This window comes from Rattus norvegicus, chromosome 1 (assembly GCF_021556685.1).
Source record: "Rattus norvegicus strain SHRSP/BbbUtx chromosome 1, alternate assembly SHRSP_T2T, whole genome shotgun sequence".
NCBI lineage: Eukaryota > Metazoa > Chordata > Mammalia > Rodentia > Muridae > Rattus > Rattus norvegicus.
This window is the reverse complement of record NC_141534.1, coordinates 10,121,907-10,143,850: the sequence shown is the minus strand read 5'-3', so window position 1 is coordinate 10,143,850 and position 21,944 is coordinate 10,121,907. Positions and strand designations below refer to the sequence as shown.

The 21,944-nt window shown below is 42.1% G+C and overlaps 1 protein-coding gene and 1 long non-coding RNA gene across 7 annotated transcripts in view; both read left to right on the top strand.

Annotated features, from left to right (window-relative positions):
• LOC148006840 (uncharacterized) overlaps nucleotides 1–2,018 on the top strand; it is a 43,334-nt gene extending 41,316 nt beyond the window's left edge. Inside the window, exon 3 of the long non-coding RNA XR_015649001.1 lies at nucleotides 1,601–2,018. This is a non-coding gene — a long non-coding RNA (uncharacterized LOC148006840). The remainder of the gene's footprint in view (nucleotides 1–1,600) is intronic.
• Nucleotides 2,019–6,633: 4,615 nt separating this feature from the next.
• Adgrg6 (adhesion G protein-coupled receptor G6) overlaps nucleotides 6,634–21,944 on the top strand; it is a 149,728-nt gene continuing 134,417 nt past the window's right edge. For 5 of the 6 annotated variants that reach the window (XM_087554502.1, XM_087554481.1, XM_087554492.1 and 2 more), the window contains exons 1-2: nucleotides 6,634–7,185; nucleotides 16,222–16,322. In XM_087554502.1, coding sequence (XP_087410628.1) covers nucleotides 7,184–7,185; nucleotides 16,222–16,322 — 103 coding nt within the window. In that variant the 5' untranslated portion in view covers nucleotides 6,634–7,183. 6 annotated transcript variants of the gene reach the window in all.

The following is a 21,944-nucleotide window of genomic DNA, read 5'->3' as shown; positions in this document are numbered from 1 at the left end:
GATCTGTTGGCCACAAGGCTGTTCCCTGGCCCTTTGCACACTTATACCTCATTCGTTCTTTCCCCTCTAGTCAGTTCTGGACTCTATCCTCCCTGCTTAAAACGCTCTTGCTCTACACAACTATGGCTATTCCCCACTAATTTACGTCTCTTTCTCAATGACATCATTTGGAGAATTTTCCCCCCCAGACAGTTTGAAGAAATTCACAAACGTCATTGTTCTTTTTCTCCAGACTACATTTCTCATTGGTGATAAGGACTAGACTTGCAACATATACTATGACGAACTTAAGATCGTATGCAAATTGCTCCTTTCTTTTTGATAGGAAAAAAGGATCATGGGAAAGAAAACCAAAAAAAAAAAAAAAGAAAAAGAAAAAGAAAGAAAGAAAGGAAAAGAAAAAAAAAAGAAAAAAGAAAAAAGTAAAGAAAACAAAAAGGCTGTCCCTGGAGTATTTGAAGATGGAGGAATTCAGCAGTTATGCAGAAAGAACAGTGAACTCCTCCTGACTTAAGCTCACAGTCTGGGCCTATAAATAAAGGTTTCCATTAATAGATCTACAGGACCTAAAGTCTGTATGAACTTCATGTCATTGCCCAGGGTAATTTTCAGGGTTTCATGTGTGAAAATGCAAGACAAGACAGTGACTGAAGAGGGGTGGCCTCTAATGTCCTTTAGCTGTAGATTGGCATCATTTAAAACTCAGCCTCTACTGGTACCTCAATGGCCCAACACTGTTATTTATCCAAAGTGTAAGAAATAGCATTATTAAATTTTCATGTAACAAAACAGCTGCAACCTACGATTAAGGTGGACAAAGGAATTGATTTTTGAGCTTATTTCTCCAAATTCACACACTAGTTCAAGTGAAAGAAAACAAAATGTGCTAGATCATTTTATAGGGACTCAAATAATCTGCGCAGTCACCTGAGCTTTCTGACAGTTACAACCAAACATTTGGGTCTGCATTGCTGAATGCTCAGAAAGTTAAAGTACTATTAAACTAATTCAGTGTTTAGCCTCCTGTTCCACCCATTGTTTTTAATAAATAATTATTTTTAAAAGTTGTCACAATTTAGAGCCACCTGGAAAAGATAGACTAGTTTGAGAAATTTCCTATATCAGATTCATGTACGGAAATTGTCTTGATTATTAATTGACGTGAGAGGGCCCAGCTTACTGTGGGCGGCACCATTCCTTATAGAGGCGATCCTGCACTGTATAAGAAAGCCAAATGAGAAAAAAAATCTCATAGACATGCAGAGAGCAGGATTCCCCCACAGGCTTCACTCATCATTCTGCACTTCTTGGGCTGTGAACTACATTCCTCACTCAGAACTAACGCTGTTTGTAATAGTAAGCAGTCTTGAAGTCCCTGCCTTGAGGCCCTTCATTGATGGACAATGACCCGGAATCATTAGCTGTTTTCACTAAGTTACTTTCAGCCAAAGTGTTTTATAACAGCAGAAATGAAGTGGCAGAAGGTATATTTTGAGTTTCCTTTTCCTATTCTCAAAGTGGGAATACTAGTTATTTTGTGAAATCTCGATATTTCTGAGATTCTCTCCCTCCTTTTGATGTCCCCTTTTTCTTTCCTCAGTCATTCTCACAGCTGGTGCATACAAAAAGGAGGAGGGAAGGAAGCTGTGTTGGGAGAGGCAGTTTATGAGATCCGAGAGCTGAATGACTCCCATGGATTTTGGACCTGTTCTGCTTCAGGAAGAGACCCATTGACAAGACAAGGTTGTTCGCATACCTGGGTGATGAAGACAGCCATGGGCCATCAAAAGAAAACCTGACGAGCCTCACTGGCTATCCTGGACCAGTGACTGGGGACTAAGCAGGTTGATGTCCGTGGACACAGACAAGACAATTATTAGCTCTCTACTCTCCTTGCTGGAGAAAGAAAAAAACTTATTGAAAGCAGAGGAGATCAATGGATTATAGTTGAAATAAAATCCAGAAATTTCCATTTGGGTCTTGAACAATGTTAAATAAAGTTTGTTTTTTCACATTGATTTATTATGCCCATTTCTGTTGAAAAGGTCAGCAACTTCTGAGATCTATGCAAGACTTATACTCAATTCAGGAAAGTAGGAATTAAGTTATGGTGTGTGACCAACTTTGTGTCTCATTGGCAAAGAACATTGCTGTTGGCTTACTTGGAGACACAAAAGAGAAATCAGACATGTAGCAAGAAGCCAGGCATTAAATGGTTAAAGTAAAAACCAGGGCTCTGGGAGCATGGGATGAGCGCTGCCTTCAGTCATTTGAAAGACTCATTGTACAAGGCAGAATGCCCCCGCTCTGAATGGATGTTAGATAGGAATGTTTAAGTCAATCAATGGGAAAAGGAAGTTCCTCATAGCCAAGTGTACATCAGCATTAAAGGATTTACACAGATGTCCAAAATTTCTCTTGTCTGGAACGCCATCAGACTGCTGAGTGCAGAGGAATGTGCTCCTGGTTCTACTTCAGGTTTGGGATGATAGGCTACACGGAGCAGGAGGGGCAAGCGATATCACCACATTCCAGCAAATCCCCGCGTGTGCTCCGTCCTTAGTTTACTGAATCTGACTGATAACACTCAGTTGTAACCCTTATTTTATAAATCAGGATAAACTGCAGGGGTTCACAGTGATGACAGACCAGATGGCTGAGGATTAGCCATTTCATCAAAAGACTGTATTTTTGTATCTCACACTTTTTCCCCCTCACATGTTCTTCCAAGGATAAAGAACGAATCCTTTTTTTTTCCCCCGTGAGAACAGACTTCAAAATATGCAGATGCTCCTAACATACTTCAGACCAATAGCCAGCACAGGCACCCTGTAATATTTTAGCTGTGATTCACATTTTTCTGTGGAAACCTCAATGCATGAATTATGTAGCAGAACATAATAGCTACTTCTGTGTTTCATAGAATGTCTCCCGGTTTGGGTTAATGTGGTGATTAATTTTACCTGTTAACTTGGTTTGGCCAGATGCTCAGCTATTTGGTCGGATGTCATTATGGATGTTCCTAAAAGGTTAGTTTTGAGGATGAGATTAACATTTAAATCAGACTTCATTGCATGGCATCTTCTAGATTCTTCAGTGTTTGAAACGGAAGAATTTCCTTATTTTACCCATCGCATTGCGTGCGCTCATGCATTTGTGCGTGTATTTCATTTTCCTTACTGTGATGGTTTGACTGAAAATGTCCCTATAGGTTCATAAGGAGTGACACTATTAGGAAGTGTGGCCTTGTTGGAGGAAGTGAGTCACTGGGGGGTGTGGGCTTTGGAGTTTCAGAAGCGCAAGCCACGCCCATTCTTCCTGTTGCCCGCTGATCAGCCTGTAGATGCCTCAGCTACTTCTTCAGCACCACATCTGCCTGTGTGCCACCTTACTTGATGTACTAAACTTGGAACTTGTTAGTAGGCCCCAATTAAATGTTTAAGTCCTAATTAAATGCTTTTTTCTATAAGACTTGATATGGTCATGGTGTCTCTTAATAGCAATAAAAACTCCGACTCGGGGCTGGGGATTTAGCTCAGTGGTAGAGCGCTTACCTAGGAAGCACAAGGCCCTGGGTTCGGTCCCCAGCTCCGAAAAAAAAAAAAAGAACCAAAAAAAAAAAAAAAAAAAAAAAAAAAACTCCGACTCATCCAGTTTTCTTTTGATAGACCAAAGAAAATTCCCATGTGATATCACTTACCTGGAAAATAATACAGACACTCGGAGAAGTAGAAAATAGTATGATGGTTGCTAAAAGTTAGGGGTCAGTGGAAATAGAGAGCTGTCAATCAAAGGGAGCAATACTTCAATCCATAGAAATGTCTTCCCTCACCCATACAGAGGATCCAAGGCTGGCCTCAAACTCACTCCGTAACCAAGACTGATATTAACTTCTCCATCCCTTGGTTTCAGCCTCATAAGTGCTAGGATTACAGGTATGTACCACACCCCTTACTAGGAATATATATTTTATATCACTTGTATAACATGGTGAATATAACCATTAATAATTGTATTGAATATTTTAAAATTGCCTTGAAAATAAAATTCATGTGTCCTCATTATAGGATACATACACGAGGGTCCAGATAATGTTATTTAGCTAAATTTCACATTATATACATAAAATATTACATTGCACTCCATAAATATTTAAAATCTGCTAATATGATAGTCCTAATAAAATTTGTTTAAAAGTCACCAGTTAGTTGCTGAATGATTAATTGAACAAGAAAGGATTCAGCCAGCAGGTCGAAACTCCTCCTGTCTGCTGGTTTAGCCTACAGATTCTGAACCCGCACCTCTACAGTTGTGTGAGCCAATTTCTTGAAAGCAATCTCAGTATACACACATAGGTCTAGATGATTCTTCTTTTTCTGGGGAAGAGTACTGGCTTAGGCTGTTGCTTCTGTTTCTTTCTTTGCTCTCTGTTTCATGGTCACTTTCAAGTTAAAACTCGATGCGTGTGCAGACCCAGTTTCGTCAAATATGGCTGCTGTGAGATCATGATGGCAATGGCTGAGTCTTGCCCAGAGGATGTCATTTCGTAGCCCTCCTCCCTATTATCGGGCTCTATCATTCTTTCCTCTCCCTCTTCTACAATGTTCTTAGCCTTAGAGGTAACGGTGTATATGTCTTGTAAATGACAGAGCACTCAACAGTAACTTAGTCTCAGCTCCTTCCACAGCCGTGAGTCCCCGCATTCACTACCACTGTGGAAAATTCACCACTGGAAAATGAGACTTCTCTGATAAAGGTTGAGAGTAGCACTGGCCTATGGATATTAACACAAGCATTTAGAAGACTGTTTCTGTTATGTCAATTTAGCTGAATAACAGTATTAACATCCCCCCTAGGTCCTATGAACTCTCAATCATGGATTTGTGACCAAATTTATGGAACAAGATATAGATTCCTTCTATAGAATAGGGGCCTCAAATACCATGAGAGCGTCGTTAGCCCAAGAGCAGGGATGCCCTTATTGCAAAAATGAGCACAACCCTTCTGGAAGGTTGACCTCCACCAATAGACAAAGAAGGAACTCGGGTGGCACTGCCTCTCATGGCTGAGTCATTTGATACTAGCCAATCCAGAGAACGAGGACTCAGTGCTTTTAGTTGTGATCCTACCAGGCTCCAAGGGAGAGTTTGAAACCAACAAATGGGAGTGGTTAAGCTAAACGGGCCACAAAGCCAACCAGAACGTCATGAGTCCGATTCCATAAGGACGAGAGGGAGGTAGAAGGAGATGAGGGGCGAGAATAACCATTGTCAAGGAGTAAGCAAAACAGAATTATAGGAGTGGAACTACCTCATGAAGAGCTTGCAGGGAGACACTGCTCCTGTCAAGCCTTCAGGAGACACCGCAACTTCAATTCCTGTTTTGATAAGTCTAGCGGTAGACGCAGAGCTAAGCCACACCCATTTTCCAGACCCACAAAATGGTGAAATTAATGTCGTTTCGAAAAGTTTAGGTGGAATGTTAAATAATTCCTTGGGACAATCTAGTGGCACAGAGGTGGACTTGAACTGAGTCTGTAAACCTTAATCTCAAACCCTGGTCATTTCTGAATAATTCGTGCAGACTATGCCTCCTGGGCCTCACTTCCCTACCTGTAATACCAAAAGGATATCAGCTTTTCTTAAATGGAGCAGTTTAAGCCTCTATTAATTCTACTGTTGTTCTTCTTTTTTTTTTTAACGTTAAAATAAATACTGATAAAAATCACAAGAACACACGCTGGGCCAGAAGTAGTCTAGATTGCTGGAGGCTTTCCAGCTTCCTCCTTCTTTTGCTTGAAACTATCTGTCCTCAGTCCTGTTTTACCTCTTTCCCTCCTACCCCAGTCCTTCTCTACCACTAGCCAATCAGGGTTAATATACTTTTATGGCTTTTATATGTATCCGTCTACAACGAAAGCCGGACTACTTGACTCCGAAGGGCATCAAGTCTGGAAAAGCCGCTGCCCCTAGCACTATGTGAACAGAGCTCAGGGACCCTCGGCCTGAGTGCTTCAGAGTTATTTTAGAAAGTGGGTGTGCCTACATCCCCCTGCAAAGCAGCTTCTCAGCAGAAGCGTCGCATGGCTGTCTTGACTCTCCCAAGTGAGCGGCTGCATTTGCATTGGCAAATTAATCCCGCTCAAACAGAAAAGAAAAATAAATCGCCCCAAACCTCTCCAGCCCTCCTCCACCCTACCCCATTAACTTCTCCTCACCCCTCTCTCCTTTCCCTTTCCTTCTTCTTTCCTTTTATCTTCTCTCTCTCTCTCTCTCTCTCTCTCTCTCTCTCTCTCTCTCTCTCTCTCTCTCTCTCTCTCTCTCTCTCTCTTCACCCCCCGTTAGCCCTCTCCCCTCGAGGGAAATTGAGGGGACGGGGAAAGGAAGAGCTAAGGAAGGGAAAAGTAAGGGACAGCCCGGGTGCTTGGCAGCGGGCAGAACAAATGCCCACTGGCCCGCCTACGTTCCAAGCTCTTTACCCAACCTCTACGGGTTTCTGTGCTCGCAGCCGACGGGTGACCCCAGGGTCAGCGGGGTCCCCTCCCCGGAGCTGCGCCTGGCTCTACGCCAGGCTCCCAACCCTGCCGCCCGCGCCGGTCCCGCCCCGCGTGGCGACTTTTCCCTTTGCCTCTGCCTTCGGGTGGCCGGCCCTGGGTGGGGCAGCTGCTCTGGCAGGACGGTCCTCTGTCCTCCGATCGCCTAGAGCCCGGGCCACCCGGGGGGGGGGGGGGCGGCGCGCCGAGCCGCACCTGAGCCTCAGGGGTAAACTGAGGCCGGAACGGCGCTGCGCCTTGCCGCAGGCTCCGGAGCCTGGTGATCTCAGCCTCTCCAATCCCGCGGGCCGGGATCAGCCGCCACCCGCTCGCCGGAACCCTTCGTCCCAACTCTTGGGAAAGTTCTCCGCCGGGCGGAACCTGCCGCCGTCAGCCGCGCCCCTGCGCGCGGGACCTACTCTTGAACTCCGCGGCGCGCGCCCGGGGTCCACCTTGCGCCGCCCCGCGCGCAGAGGACGAGCAGCTGCCAGGAAACCCTATGAACTCTCCAGAAAGGGCGTGACGAAGGGTCCTGCGGGGCGCGGTCCCGAAAGCCCCGGTCCCCTTCGGTGGAGCTCACGGACAGCACGGCAGAGGAGCGCTGGAGGATGAGCGTGCGGCCTCTGGGAACCTCCACGCGGTAATGCGAGCATGTAAGTCGCCTCCCAGCTCGGAGCCCATCGCATCTCCATCTGTGTCCCCTTCACCCCTATAGCGCAGCGCTTCCCAGAAAGGTACCAACTGCAGTAACAGAAGCTTCTGTGTGCCTCCTCGAGGCACCCGGGAGTGGGTATTGCCCAAACGGAGCCCGGGCATGTGTGTGCAGCTTTCTTTCCCCCTTTCTCCTCTTGAGAGAGGTAAACCTCACTTTCGCGCAGTGGAAAGAATAAGAACGGCAGGGCTTCAAGTATGGGGGAAAACGTGGTTTTGATTCAGATTAAACAAGGAGGAGCCCACAGTGTAGCGGCTTGCAGGGTTCTGGTCCTGGCAAGCCAGCACTGCCCGGATCAACAGCTGGGGAAAGGTTCTGCTGATCCAGAGATTGGCTTTCCGCTGTCACCTTTGCCTGGAGAAGTAGTTCTCAGAGCTCTAGATATTTAAATGAGTTTTTATCCACTTGTAACCTCCCACCTCGCGCTCGTTTCTTTGAAGAGCTCAGAAAAACGTTCTAATATACAGTGTTTATTAAAAAGTAATTAAGGAATGTGATGAGGGCTTCCTGTAGAATTACCAGTAGGAGGCATGGAGGAGAGGGTAAGGATGGTCAGAAAAAGAGTGAAGGCTTTTCCTAGATGGAGTTGCCATCCAAGTTGTCAAGTTGTGGGGTGGCTCAGAGGGACTTGGTGAAAGAGTGTCCTCACGTACCTCCTGGCCTGCCACACTGGTTGATGGTTCTCAGATGGGTCACTTTACCTTTGCGGTCAACTTAAACGTTACCTTTTCTCACACCGTATTCTCCCCCCCCCCACCCCCTCGGCCATTTGCTTTATTCCTGGGCCCACAGACTCTTAACCCACTTCCACTAACTTGTTGAGCAGTGATAGCAAATTGATCCTTCCCTCATTCCATTACTCCATCCTTACTTATTTCCGCTTCGATTTCCTCTTCCAGGTTAGCACCCAGGGTCTTCGGTGTTTATTCCTCTTCGCTGCTCTGTCCTGTCCGCATCCCCGAAGGCTTTTTTTTTTTTTTTTTTTTTTTAGGTAGGAAACAGAATAGAGCATACCAACCACGCCCTCCATGCTGTAGCTCTGATCTCTTCCCTGTGCCTTGTAATGAATACCACTTATATTTGTATTAAAACTCCATGTGAAGCAATGCCACACCTGTGACTTTTACAGTTTTGCTTATGCCAGTGGAATGGACGAATGGATAACTTGTAAGCATTTGTCTTGGGTTACAGCCAGCCTTGTAACATAAGACTCGTTCTCCTATACAGGCAACAGGTTTGGAATGACGGCTAAGTTTGTTTCCAACTTCAGTTTTTCCTGCAAACATACCTTGACTTTTCAAAGGAGATATTTAGTATTTAGGCAGCTTCCCTGGATGTGGAGAGGTCATGGGATTGAAAGCAGGCATGCCTGCCCACACGCGTGTGTGTGCGCACACGCATGCACACATACACACACATACACACACACACACACACACACACACACACACACAGGAAACCGATCAACCAGTAACAATAACACTTTCTTGATAATGCAATTAAATTACCTAATCCATTTGAATTTGGTGTGATTAAATTTATGTCTTCTCAGGTTGAATCACAAGTCAGCAGTCATCTAAGACTTTTACCCTTGATTTAAATTTCTTTACCAAATTCTTTTGGTGGAGATTTTTTTTTTGTGTCTTTCAAAAATGGTTATGTGTATTTTCTGTGCGGTGGTTTGAGATGTTTTAACCCTTTTTAGCCAGTGGGCAAGTTAGAACACATGGAGATAATGCCAATCTACCCAAGGTAAATATTTCTATTATTTTGTTAAAAATGTTGAAATGAGGAACAAACCATATTTTCCAAATTTTAATTTCAGTAAATAAAAATACACAGGTTAATTAAGGGTCTCGTCCTCTTGTAGAACAAATTTGTATATTGTTACACTCGTGGTTTAAAATTACAGACTTCATAAATATATTTAGGAGTCATAACAACTGCGTGTTTTTTCATTCTCTGGGAAATTCGGTAGATTTAGGAAGGCTGGCCTTTGTTGGTCTCCCATTGCAGGAAGATACTGTTCCATTTATGGCTTATATAAGTTACATGACACTGTGTCTTTCCAATGTGAATGGTGAATGAGGCTATTGTCTGCTGGCTTATGGGAAGTTTTAGAGGCGCGTATTTGTTACTGCCTAAGTGAAGTGTCATGCTGATTTCTGGAAATAATGATTAGAGAGAAATGTCATTTATATGTTTAAAAAATCAACTGATGATAATGTCTTTAGACCCAGTCTTGTTTCTAACTGTCCACATAGTATATAGAATTTACATTTCTGGTGAAAGACGTTAGACGGTTCTAGAGGCCATCTAGTATTCAGACTAAACAGAAAGTGTGTAATATTTGTGGCAAGATGTATATTTCCATGTTCCGGCCTAGTTGGATGACATCATTACCTTGTCAAAGCTAGAGGACATTGTGATGTCTACTGCTTGGTGAAAATGATGACATTTAAAGGCTGTACCAATTCCAACTAAGAATTCCAGTCTAAAGAGTACAGCTACCTGGGTCATCTTAATCTTCCTTTCCCTTGGAGTGCAATTCTTTGGAATGCCTTTCAAGATAGTTTGAAAGGCAGCCGATACAACGAAAGCTTGCATGTTTATGAAAGCATTGATTAAAAAAAATACACAACCAGAAGGAAAAATATTTATACTGTAATAGAAAAGTATGTATATGACTTGATCTTGCCAATCCAAATACAGGAAATCCAAGAGAGACACTTCTGTCAGCTGACAGTGATCAAAGCAGTGCCACTCACCAGCACGGGTGACACCAGCCAGCACGGGCGACAGCAGTGATAGACCCCAGTGCATATTTTGGGTGCATTTAAGGGGTTTTTTGTTTGTTTTATTTTAATAATTGTAAACCTACAAGAAATTTGAACGGATATAAAGGAAACTCACAGGAGATTGGAGAGATGGCCTTGTCGCTCTCAAAGAGCTCAGAAGCTCAGTTCACAGCCCTCAAGTGACTGCTGCTCTAGGGGTCCAACATCCTCTTCTGGCCTCCAAGGATACCTACAGAAAAGTGCTCTCCTGTTTCTCTCTCTCTCTCTCTCTCTCTCTCTCTCTCTCTCTCTCTCTCTCTCTCTCTCTCTCTCTTTCTTAAAGTGCAAGGAACAATTGAGTATTCTTTTCCCAAAGGTTATGTGTTATAACCATTAGTCATACATTGTAAAAGTTATCCAACATCATTTGTTTTAGTCATCCCATGCATGCACCTACCCTACAATTTTGTCTTTTTCAGAGAATTTTCTGAAATCAAGTTGCACATATCAAAGTTTTTAATGTTTCACTGAAAATTTAAAGATAACTGTAGATTCAAGTATATTTGTAAAAAAATATGACAATGCCCTATATATCCACTGACTAATTTCTATTAAGAATATTTTACAGAACTATAGAGCAAAAATTACAGCTATCTCTTCCAGTTCGCACAGTGCCTATGCGTGTGTATACATTCATGTGCGTGTGTGTGTCCGTGTGTTCGTGTGTGTGTTTGTGTGTTCCTGTGTGTATGTGTGTGTGTGTGTGTGTGTGCGCTCCTGTGTGTGTTCGTGTGTTCGCGTGTGTGTGTGTGTGTGTGTGTGTGTGTGTGTACAGCATTTGTGTAAATTCTCAAGGTGACATCACGGTATGAGCCAGTCATGCATGTTCTTGTTTAAGTAAGCCAAGCTTTGTGAAGAGCCGAGCAGTGAGACTTTAGTGTGGTGTGGGTGAAGCCAACTTAATGAAGGGGTCTCACTTCAGTAACGGGATGGCACTTTCTCTCCTTTATGCATTAGCTTAGTCTCAGGAACATGGTCTTTCACTGAAGGAAGAAATGCTATTATAAGCAGGCTTGGATATGTTAAATTACTGTTCTTTTATCCCCATAGAATCCCAAGCTGTTCTCTGTCACTCCCAAAGCACTTTGTGAAAAGATTTACCGGAGAAACAGAGTAGGGGTATGTTCGAGGAAGTGAAATCATGTTGATGTTAGCACAACTAATATCCTGTTAACATCCCCGTGAAATGTGTTTTTCCTCAAAGCTTTCCAAAGCGAGGCTCAAACATATGGTATTTTGTAGCCTATTGATTTGATACAGGTCTTGATAAAGGCAATCCGCTCCTCTAAAAGGACAGCTGCATTGGAAGCCAGGGAACACAAATGATTTGAGGCTTACAGCTCATCATGAAAGCTGGGCAGATAGTTTAATCTCTTACATTCTCACCTGTGAGACAACAGGTTTGCCTGAATAATGAAAAAGAGTCTTTTCCAAATTACATAAGGCTATGAACTGATTTTCCTTTAAAATAAGTTTCTGAGGTCTAGAGAGATGGCTTCGTGCTTTAGAGCACTTGCTGTTCTTTCAGAGGACCAGAGTTGATTCCATCAACCGCATCTGGTGCCTAGCAATCACCTGTAACTCCAGTTCCAGGCGATCCAACACACACACCCTCTTCTGACCTCTATGAATACGCATATGCGCCTGGAATATGCACACCAAAACGCATACACGTGAATAAAAACAAAAGTAAATCTTTGAAAAGTGCCTCTCTTCCCTTTGCTCGAACTTTGAGACCTTGATCAAAACTCCATCAAGTTGAAGTTTCTGTTTAGAACCTTAGTAACTGTACTTGGGATTTTTTTTCCATTCTCCTGAGAAAGTCGTTAACATTTCAGGGATGTATTTTTTGCTAAGTGATCCCTTGAGAAGACCCACAGTGATTTCCTTCCCCCAGTTCTTTTCCTAATTTATTTGCTTCTGTTCTTTACTAAACAGTAAAGTCAATGGAAGTCAGCTTGTCCTATGGTTTATGTTTGGCTACGAGCACTTGCACTGTCCTGGCTACTTTTGTGGCTGGGTTGTGGAGTCTTCAGTCTTGGAATGTGGCAAGCCCTGGTCTTCATTTGCAGCTATTGCTTGATAGGACTGCAGGCCAGCTCGCTAAAAGAACTCAAGGATCAGTTATGGAGCCGCTAAACATCAGAGCTTTTTATAGCAGAGGAGAAGTTGCCTGGAAAATGAGCAGTGTCTAGCATCCTGTTTGAGAGCATGTGTGAGCTTAAGAGAGAGTGACGCTGCTCACATACTGATGGTGGAGGAGAGCCACCGCATGCCACACAGAATAGGAAGCTAGATGGCTGGCATGCCAGTCTTAGGAAGGCTGGCGGCCATCTCTGTTCTTTTCCATTTTTCTGAACCTCAGTTTCTTCTGTGAAAGCCATAAGCAGTTCATCACCTTTCGAATGTCCAGCTCTCGAAGCTTCTTTGAATACGTAATTGTTCTTTTGTTTTAGAAGCACAGCCAATTAATTCATCCCCAGCATGAACAGGGAACAACTCATTCATAGAACGTCAATAGGAAACAGGCCCAATTCTTCCAAATAAGCGACCTTCCCTGTGGCAGACCATCTAGCTGCCTTTTGTGAAAACTCCGGCCAGCCGACTGAGCTAGAGGTAGAAGTTCTCTTTGGGTGGTAGGAGCCCATTTACAGAAAAGCAACAAGGCTCACAGTAGAAAGTGCCTGTCCACCAAATCATATGCTTAACAGAGGAACAGGACAGAATAAGTCCTGGCCATCCCAGAGTCCATACCCATTATTATTAGTGTCATTATTTACTCAAACATGTTCCTGGTAATGGGTAGCTGCTTTTAGCTTCAAAAATATTGGGTGAAGATATATGCAAACATGTGTTCTATGCCTGCCCCCCCCAAAATCCTCTTAATCTTGTCTGAGTTTAGAAATTCCAAACAGACAGCTGCCTGTGGTTGGAACTTGTAGAATGTGGAGTACAAGACTGTGATAGGAACTTTAGGCACTATATGGCATCTAGTCATTCAGAGCAGACATAAGGTAGCTTGTCATCTTCCCCAGTGATCCCACAAATGACTCTACGTTCACTTGAAGGATATCTATCGGCATAAGAGATTAAGCCTGTTGTCTGTTATTGTTCAAGTGTCTTCCTTTTTCTTGTAGAGCAGATAGAATGAACACGCACATTAGCATGCCAAGGAGTGTGGTAATTATAACAGCGGTTACTTACGGAACGATTGTGAGGTATCAGGTACTGACCTTTGAAGACATCATCCTATTTTGAAGATGTAAGTGTCTCTAGGGCTAGGTACACTGCAGTACCTGACTTTACAGGTGACCTGTAGACACAACAATAGAATTTTGGGATTGTGTAGGTCTTAGGGAGCAAACTCAGACCTGTTTTACTGTAATCCGTGTTTTCTTTGATACGACATCTTCGCGGAAAAAAAATAATGATTCAATGTGTGTTCTTAAGGCAAGGATAGGAATCCCTTTGTGTATGTTTTCTCAGTTGAGGGTTTTCCTGGCTTCCCATTCACTGTTAAACACAGTACCCGTGTAAGCAGACTTTGGACTTTAAGAAGGTATAGTTTGTTGTTCCTTTGGAAATAAAGTTACTTTCCAGCAGGGATTGATTGCAGCTTTACTGTCATTTGTGAGTGTTAGGACTTGCTGATTTCTACCCATTGCTGTAGTGTACCTACCCTTGCATCTGCTCAGTCTGGCCCTTTTACGGCCCCTGTGAGCAAACGGCTTCTGTCCTTATCACATCCTCTGCAGTCTGGCCTGTTTCAGTGATGCTGGCTCGAGGAAACCTGTTGTGAGCCACGATGACATGATGCCATTCTAAATCATTAATAAATACATTTTTTTTCAAATTAGAGATGACACTGTGGGTCCAGCAGTATGGGTTGTCAACGAGGTAAAGGCACTTGACACCAAACCTGATGACTCAAGAGTTTGATCCTGGAAGCCCACACAACAAAAGGAGGAAAGTCACTCCCAGGAGCTGTCGTCTAGCTTCTACATGCACACATGTCCAGGCACGCACAAACACACAATACGTGAGTGTAATTTAAAAAACGGGGAAAGATAACACATTATACGCAAAGATCTAATGGTTCACCTGTATCTAACATTCCTTACTAGTTTCTGAACCACTGGGTGAATAATAGCCATTTGAAAACACCGATAGGTATTAGTACACACAATGGATTCAACTTTTTGGCATGTTAGTGCTCCTGTGCGACATTTTGGGAAAGGAAGACTAATTTTATTTTATTTTAAATATTGCCTTTTGATAACGGATGCTATAACATGAAAAAAATGTTATTATGATTTAAAACAATACAGGGTGAATAACATAGATATCCATGTCTGGTGATGCTGAAGAGGCTAAAGTTGAAATCTTACCCCCTCTCTCTTTTCCTTCCTTCTTTCTTTCTTTTTCTCTTCTTTTCTTTTTTCTTTCTTAATTTTTTTGGGACAAGATTTCTCAGTGCCCTGGCTGTCCTGGAACTCGCTCTGTAGAACAGCCTGTCTTTGAACTCACAGAGATCTGCCAGTATCTGGCTCCTGATTGCTGGGGTTAGAGGCGTGTGCCACCACACCCAGCCCTAGTTTTACAATGATTTATTTGTAGAATTATTTGAATATTTACTCATCTTATTAAGACGTACCTGCCATATATAGTCTTGTAAGGAAGGCATAAGCAAGTATGTGGTGACGCAATATTCTGAAAACACCCCTTCCATTCTAAGGACTTTTGCTGGACCTCACAGCCAGAGTTAGTAATACACTTTGAGGTCATGTGAGACTTAGGACAACCATCCTACCATGTACTCAGCCTGTTTGTTTAGCCTGCCTTTTAGAGAATGATGTAACAACCTTCCTTACTTGCCTTGGCTTTCCCTTGTAGTTAGCTTTCACACCCTAAGCCAGTGTCTAGCTGAGATTATAGATTTCGGACTCCTCTATACCCCAGCTCAGAACAGTGCATGTCAATCATCTGCTGAAGGCAGCAGATACAGAGGTTAAAAGCAGCTTCCTAAAATCTTTCAACTGTAGAGGTTGAAAGCAACCATTTATGGATATTATGGTTGATAAACCATGGTTTTTGGTGGCTGGGTCAAATGGGATTGGTTGGGGCCGGTGACTTAATCCCTTTTAAAACTCTGCTAAAGATTTCTGAAAAGTATCCCATTCCTTCCCCATGTGCTGCTTCCTATGCAATTCAATAGAGGCAGATACCACTCATATTCTCTCTCTCTCTCTCTCTCTCTCTCTCTCTCTCTCTCTCTCTCTCTCTTTCTCTCATACACACACAGACACACAGACACAGACACAGACACAGACACAGACACAGACACAGACACACACACACACACACACACACACACACACACACACAGATCCCCTAGAAGGCACATACATAGACAGACACAGACAGAAACAGACACAGGGGTGGAAACAGACACAGGAACAAATAGATTCACAAGACAGCCTCCAGGCAGACACAGAATCTGATTTAGGCAAGGGACAGTCAGGAGACAGAGGACAGAGGGAGCATAAAATAGAGGAATAAATGTGAGCCTGTACATGTAACAAATAAAATGGATGAATTTATGTGTGTGTGTGTGTGTGTGTGTGTGTGTGTGTGTGTGTGTGTGTACATGTCCATACATGTCATGCAGGAGCCTGCGGAAGCCAGAGGTCAGCATCTTGTATCTTCCTTAATGACTATCCACCTCAGGTTTTGGCCAGTTTTGCAGTTCAAAGTCCTCCTGTCTCCATTTCCTCCCCATGGGAATTGTAGAACTGCCTGGCTTTTTATGGGCACTGGAGATCTAAACTCATGTTCCTAGGCTTGCCCACCAGACTCTTTACTATCCCTTGAGGCGTTTGGTTTCTTTCTCTTTACTTGGAGGGGACGATTTGGTCCTCATTGTCTTTTAAGAGTCTTCTGAGGATGTGGCCTAGAACACTTGCTTTGCGTGCCTGGGGCCCCAAGTTCTGTCCTTTCTCCATTAAGTTCTTTATTTGAAAACAAGCCTAAAACATGTTTCTATGTTCAGTCCCTGCTGAGAATCATACTTTGCATTATTTGTTTTAATGTCTTAACGAAGGGTATCTGTCTTGACTGTGTCTTTCTGTCATTAACTGCAGGATGTTTGACACACGGGGGAGAAGGTGCTGCCATTGGAGACAGAAGTCAAGCACCCTGCTGTTCCTGTTTGCTTTATGTGTTGCGTGTTTCCCTCTCCCAGGTAGGACTCTCTTCACAGCCGGATTAGTAAGGATTTCATTGTCCTTTTTGGAAGTGTACATTTTATCAAAATGATCTTAACTCTTTTTTTCTTCTTCTTCTCTCATCTATTACAACCCAACCACAGTTTCCCCTCCCTCCTCTCTTGCTTGTCCTTTCCAACCTCATCTCTACTCTATCCACTCCTCATCCGGAAAGGGCAGGTCGTCCAGGGATCTCAACCACACTTGGCATATCAAGTTGCAAAAAGACTAGATGCCTCTCCTCAAGTTAAGGTTGAACAAGGCAACCCTGTAGGAGAAAAAGGGTTTCCAAAGCAGGCAAAATGGCCACAGACAGCACCCTGCTCCCACTCATGGGAGTGCCACAAGAATAAGAAGAAACTACACAACCATAGCATATATGCAGAGAGCCTAAGTCAGACGTTTGTGGACTCCGTGATTGTCAGTTTAGTCTCGGTGAGCCCCGGGGAATTCTGGGTAATTGATTCTATGGGTTTTCTCGGACCGGAAATGACCTTACCTTTAATAGTTACACTTCCTTCCCCTCATTTCATCTCCTCCTAGCGTTGTCCTTGGCCTCCGGTCTCCATCTTCTCCCAGGCCTATGTGAATTCTACCATGGCCGTCGTAGTTCTGTTTCCTAATGAGCTTATTATTATTATTATTATTTTTAATCTTTGCTGTCTTCCTTCTGGTTTTATTTGTTCTTTTAGTCTACAGTGAGTGACAGGGAATCACATAACTGACAGGGAAAAAGTAATGGCTGTTTCTTCTGTTGAATAAATCTGTTGCACTTACCTCTCCTTTCGGGTTTTCACACAGTCATTTATGGAAAACATTGACTTTGCCAATTTTCACCAATCCTGACCTGATTAACTTTTTGCAGTGTGGAAGTTGCAATTTTCAATGAAGGGATTTGAAATTACACCTTTTAGCTCACAGTTTGCTTAGATTATAGGGCATGAAAAAGTTCCTTTTATTTGCTTTTTTAAAAAAAATTAAAACGTTTATTTTCTTGTAATTAAACTTTTTCCTAATCTTTGAAGTAGGAATCTTTGGATGTTGAAAATTACATTTTTTATAAATATTTACATAAATAGGCCAACTAGATTGCGCCATGTGAACAGTGCTTTAAAGGAAATTGTTACTGTGAAACTTTTCTATTAAGTTCCCTGTTTAACTATTTATTTTCCCTTGTTATAGTCACTGTATTACATTTCCCATTCGAATAGGGCTGAATGGTCAATTAAGAAAGTAACTTAATTTTTATGTTACATGATTTAGGATTTAATCCAGATTCTTCCGGTTCATATCATTATGTATGCTCTTACAAATGACACATTTAAGGAATGTTTGAAGGAGATTATTCACCAAAATTGCTTACTCATGAATCAAGACACTCAGTTTGCTCTCAGCATGCAAAGTATTTTTTTCTAAGTCAAGCATTTTCAGCTACTCGCTTGGAAAATCCCTGGCACTTTTTAAAAAGCTTTCTAAACAAAACTGATTTCTGGGTGCATTTTTGTTTGTGTTCTTTAGAATATCTGTGTAAAGTCAGTCTTTCTGTTCCTTAGTCATTGCCAAAAGAAAGTGTTCTAAGGAGATCTGAAAGCAAAACATGGATGGAATTTCTGTGATGTATAGTGCTGAACTATTTCTTAACCTTCAAAGTGGTTTTTCAAGAACCAGTTGGATGATGTAAGATAAATTATGATGTGAAAATTAGTTGAGGTCTGTTTACTTTCGTTTCTGTGAGGTCATGCGTTTGTAAACTTTCAACATTTCTGCAAACCAGTGTACCTCAAATTGGGCCCTTGTATTTTTACATCTCATTGTTCTAATTGACGTATGTGCATTCCTGAATTTTTGTCTTTTGAATAAGTGGAATCAAACATATACTTTAAAGTAAATTAAAATAAGTCAACCAGGCCGGGACTGGAGCTGAGGCTAGAGACGCCTAGGGGTGTTCAGCCTGTTAGAAGGCATCCACATCTGAGACAAGGCAACCACAAGTTCATTTGAAGTGATTCTCCGATCCCAAGTGTCCATTCTTTTAACAAACATCTCTATTGCCTTGCCTCTAGAATACATCAAATACAGTTTCTTTGCTCAAAGGGCTTTGTATTTACTTTTCTCTTGCCTTCTTTTACTCACTGTGCCATAACCTCACACATAAATGGCTGAACTCCACACACACACACACACACACACACACACACACACACACACACACTGTATTGCTATTAGAGATATTTGATGTATGAAATCCTCGCCTTGATCAGACTTAACAGTGGCATTTCTTAAAAGGAACTCAGATGTTTAAAAACAGTTCTGATCACCACTGTAGAGAAACTGAACTTTCAGTCTTGCCATTTGCAGAAGTAACCTTAGCACTGTGTTTGATGAGAACATTTGGTATTTAACTGTAATGTCCCCTATGTGCACCTCCCAGCCTCTCACACCTTTGTATGCAACTAGACCATCTTACATTCTTGGGACTTTTAATGGCATTTTGATGCTAATGTCTCCTAAGTCCTCATCTTCAATCTAGAGTCATCTGCTTGTTGGTGGGCTTCTCCCTTAGATTTATATAACCTCTCAGATTTTACATATGGAAGTCAATTTTGTAGTAATGTAGTAATACAGTACTCTTGATTCCTACGCAAAGTCTCATGTCTATTTCCTTATCAGCCTCTACCACCCACAGACCGCCTAAGGGTTCTCTCAGCCATCACTGTTCCTTAGGCAAACATTGACTCTTTGATTACCTTCTCATCAGACTCTTCCTTTAATCCCTATGTTCTAAGAATAGGCTTGTCTGTGTCATTGACCCTCGACCACAGTGGTTCTCAAACTTCCTAATGATGCAGCCTTTTAATACAGTTCCTCTTTCCGTGACCCCTAGGCATAAAATTATTTTTGTTGCTACTTCATAACTGTAATTGTGCTGCTGTTATAAGTTGTGATGTAAACATCTGTGCTTTCAAATGGTCTTAAGCAAGCCTTGTGAAAGATACCCCCCACCCCCCAAGGGGTGTCAACCTACAAGTTGAGGAATACTGCTCTATCAGATGGTCCCTTCTCAACTCACACTTGGGAGGATCCCTAGTCTCATTCTTTCCTATTACCCTTGATGTTAATCTATTCTTACTAGGAGATTTTCATTGCAAATGTGTTGCTACTTTGATTGCAATAGCTAGGGTGGATGATTGACAAATTCTTTAGATATTAAATTGACAGTTCGGATGACTAAAGTTAAATTCTTATAGTTTATTTCTAATAATGCCCATACTTTATATTGTCAGAAAGGCAGCATCAAGAGTTTTCGTCTTAGTAGGTAGGTCAACAATATGTTTTCACGGACAAAACAATTATTGAAAGTAATATATGAAAAGCGACTCATTGGCTCTTGACTCATGATGGACGTAACAGTAAGAACTGCAACAAAGTCCCATATAAATGAGAATTCAAATAATAAAATGTAATTTTTTTTAACTCACTAGCTTACCAACTTTTAAAATAGTTGACAGCAAAACCGAAGTTGCTGGGAAAACAACTCTATTAGTTCCCTCTCAGCAAAGTGGTTAACAAATATGTCGTAAAATTTGAGACAGTGTGTGCTGTCTTTGGATACCAATCCTACACGCAGCTGTCTGCCTTATAACAATTTTTTAAAAAATGCATGTTTGAAGACATGTGTTAGCATGTTAAGGTAACATCAGGCAATTGGAAAATGCTAATTCTTCACCAGCAAGGTGGTGATTATATAAGTCATTACATCACGCCATGAAATACTACAGAGTTCTTAAAAACAATGAGGTAAAACCAGGCATATTGGCTTACTATAATGGCTTGTCTGAGGTAATAATGTGGAACGAGAAATCAGATTATAGAGGAACACGAAATTATCTCACATTCTAATCGGTCCATATTATAGAAGTGGGGCATTGTATATCTGCATGTTTATGTGGCTTCATAAACATAATAAAACATGAAATGGAGCACACCAAGCTTTCAGAATGAGTAATCTCTGGGGGAAAGGAAAGGCACAGACAGTTTATATACTTGTGGATTTAAAAAAATAATTAAACTTTTTTTTTTCTCACCGTACATTGTTGGGGCAAGGACATGTGGAGGTCAGAGGGTAACTTGTGAGAATCTGTCCTCTCCTTCCACTATGTGGTTCTTGGGAGTACAACTCAAGTTACCAGATTTGACCAAGTGTCTTTGCTCCCTGAGACATCAGGGAGATGTTTTGGTTTTACAACAAGCATGTATTACTTCTGTGATTTGAAGAAAATATGGTGAATTTAGTTGTTGTTGTTTTAAAGAGCTATACAAAAAAATGGTCAAAATGTCTGTTTAAGCAAATGACTGATTTTCTGAGTCACTGAGCTGATACTCCTTCTCCACTCGAAGATTCTTAGAAATGTTTCAGATCATAACTTCCTTTTATGCATGGCACTCTGTGACTCCAAGGATAAATAATGATATAAAAGCAGGCAGAAATTATGGCTTCAAGAACTGTAGGGGAACAAACAGCCGTAAGCCAACAAATTCCTAAGCAACCAAAAGTCACTTTCCACACAGATAGACTTAGTCATGAGCACTGAGAGAGGAACCTCCCTTCTCACCCGAAAAAACAGTGGTATCAGCCGGTTTGCGTTCTGACATCCGTGAGACATCAGGGACAGAAAGGGGAAGTAATTATGAAAGTAAATTGGGTTCCAAATGCTGGGTACTTTCTGTCCCTGAGCACAACACAGTTCTAAGAAGCAGATGACTAGACAAATGGCAAAATGTATGCTTTCTGTTCTTGCTTGAGTCTTAACGTTTTCATGCTCTCAGAACGAGCAACTGGAATGCAGTGTCTATTGTAACGAAGTCTGCATTTGTAGGAAACTGATACTGTACATATATTAAGATTTGATCCAAAATATCCAGAGAAATAATATATAAATCTTGAAAAATTTAAACCATTTCAGTCTTAATGTGCACATACAGTTGCTCAGTGCTTTTGCAGGCCCGAATATATATGGAAATGTATTCATTTTCCCGTCAACGGCAAGGTGTCCTGACTTTTTTTAGAAGCTTTCAGAAGAAGGACTGAGAGGACCCTGGCCCCATCTCAGACCTCAGATGAAAAGACCCAATGTAGTTGAACAAATGAAGGCTAGACAGTGGAGTGTGTTGAAGTCAAACAGGCAATCCTACAGGAAAGGTTACACAGTTCATTATTTAAACAAAGAACGAAAGTGACTTATTTCGTACCGTAGTGACAGCCCCTAGCGGTTAACCAGTATGATGGATTCCCCAGTGAGCCTGACATGACATACATGGCATCACAGAGATAGGAATGATGACATAGAGTCCTGCTGTCCCTGGTCAGGTCACACCTGCCTCATTACAAGTGTCATTATTTAGATATAATTCATACCCTATTTAGACAATAAGAGTCAGAGCATGGGTGAGCCTGAAGACTTTCAAAAACATACTCATATAGGCTCTCTCTGCCTATAGTAAGCTTTTGCTATCTTTGGGGGGGGGGGCCTGCAAGCATGCTTCTCAGACATGAAACATTTGCTCTTGTGTATCACTTTATTTTTAAGCAAAAGCTCTTT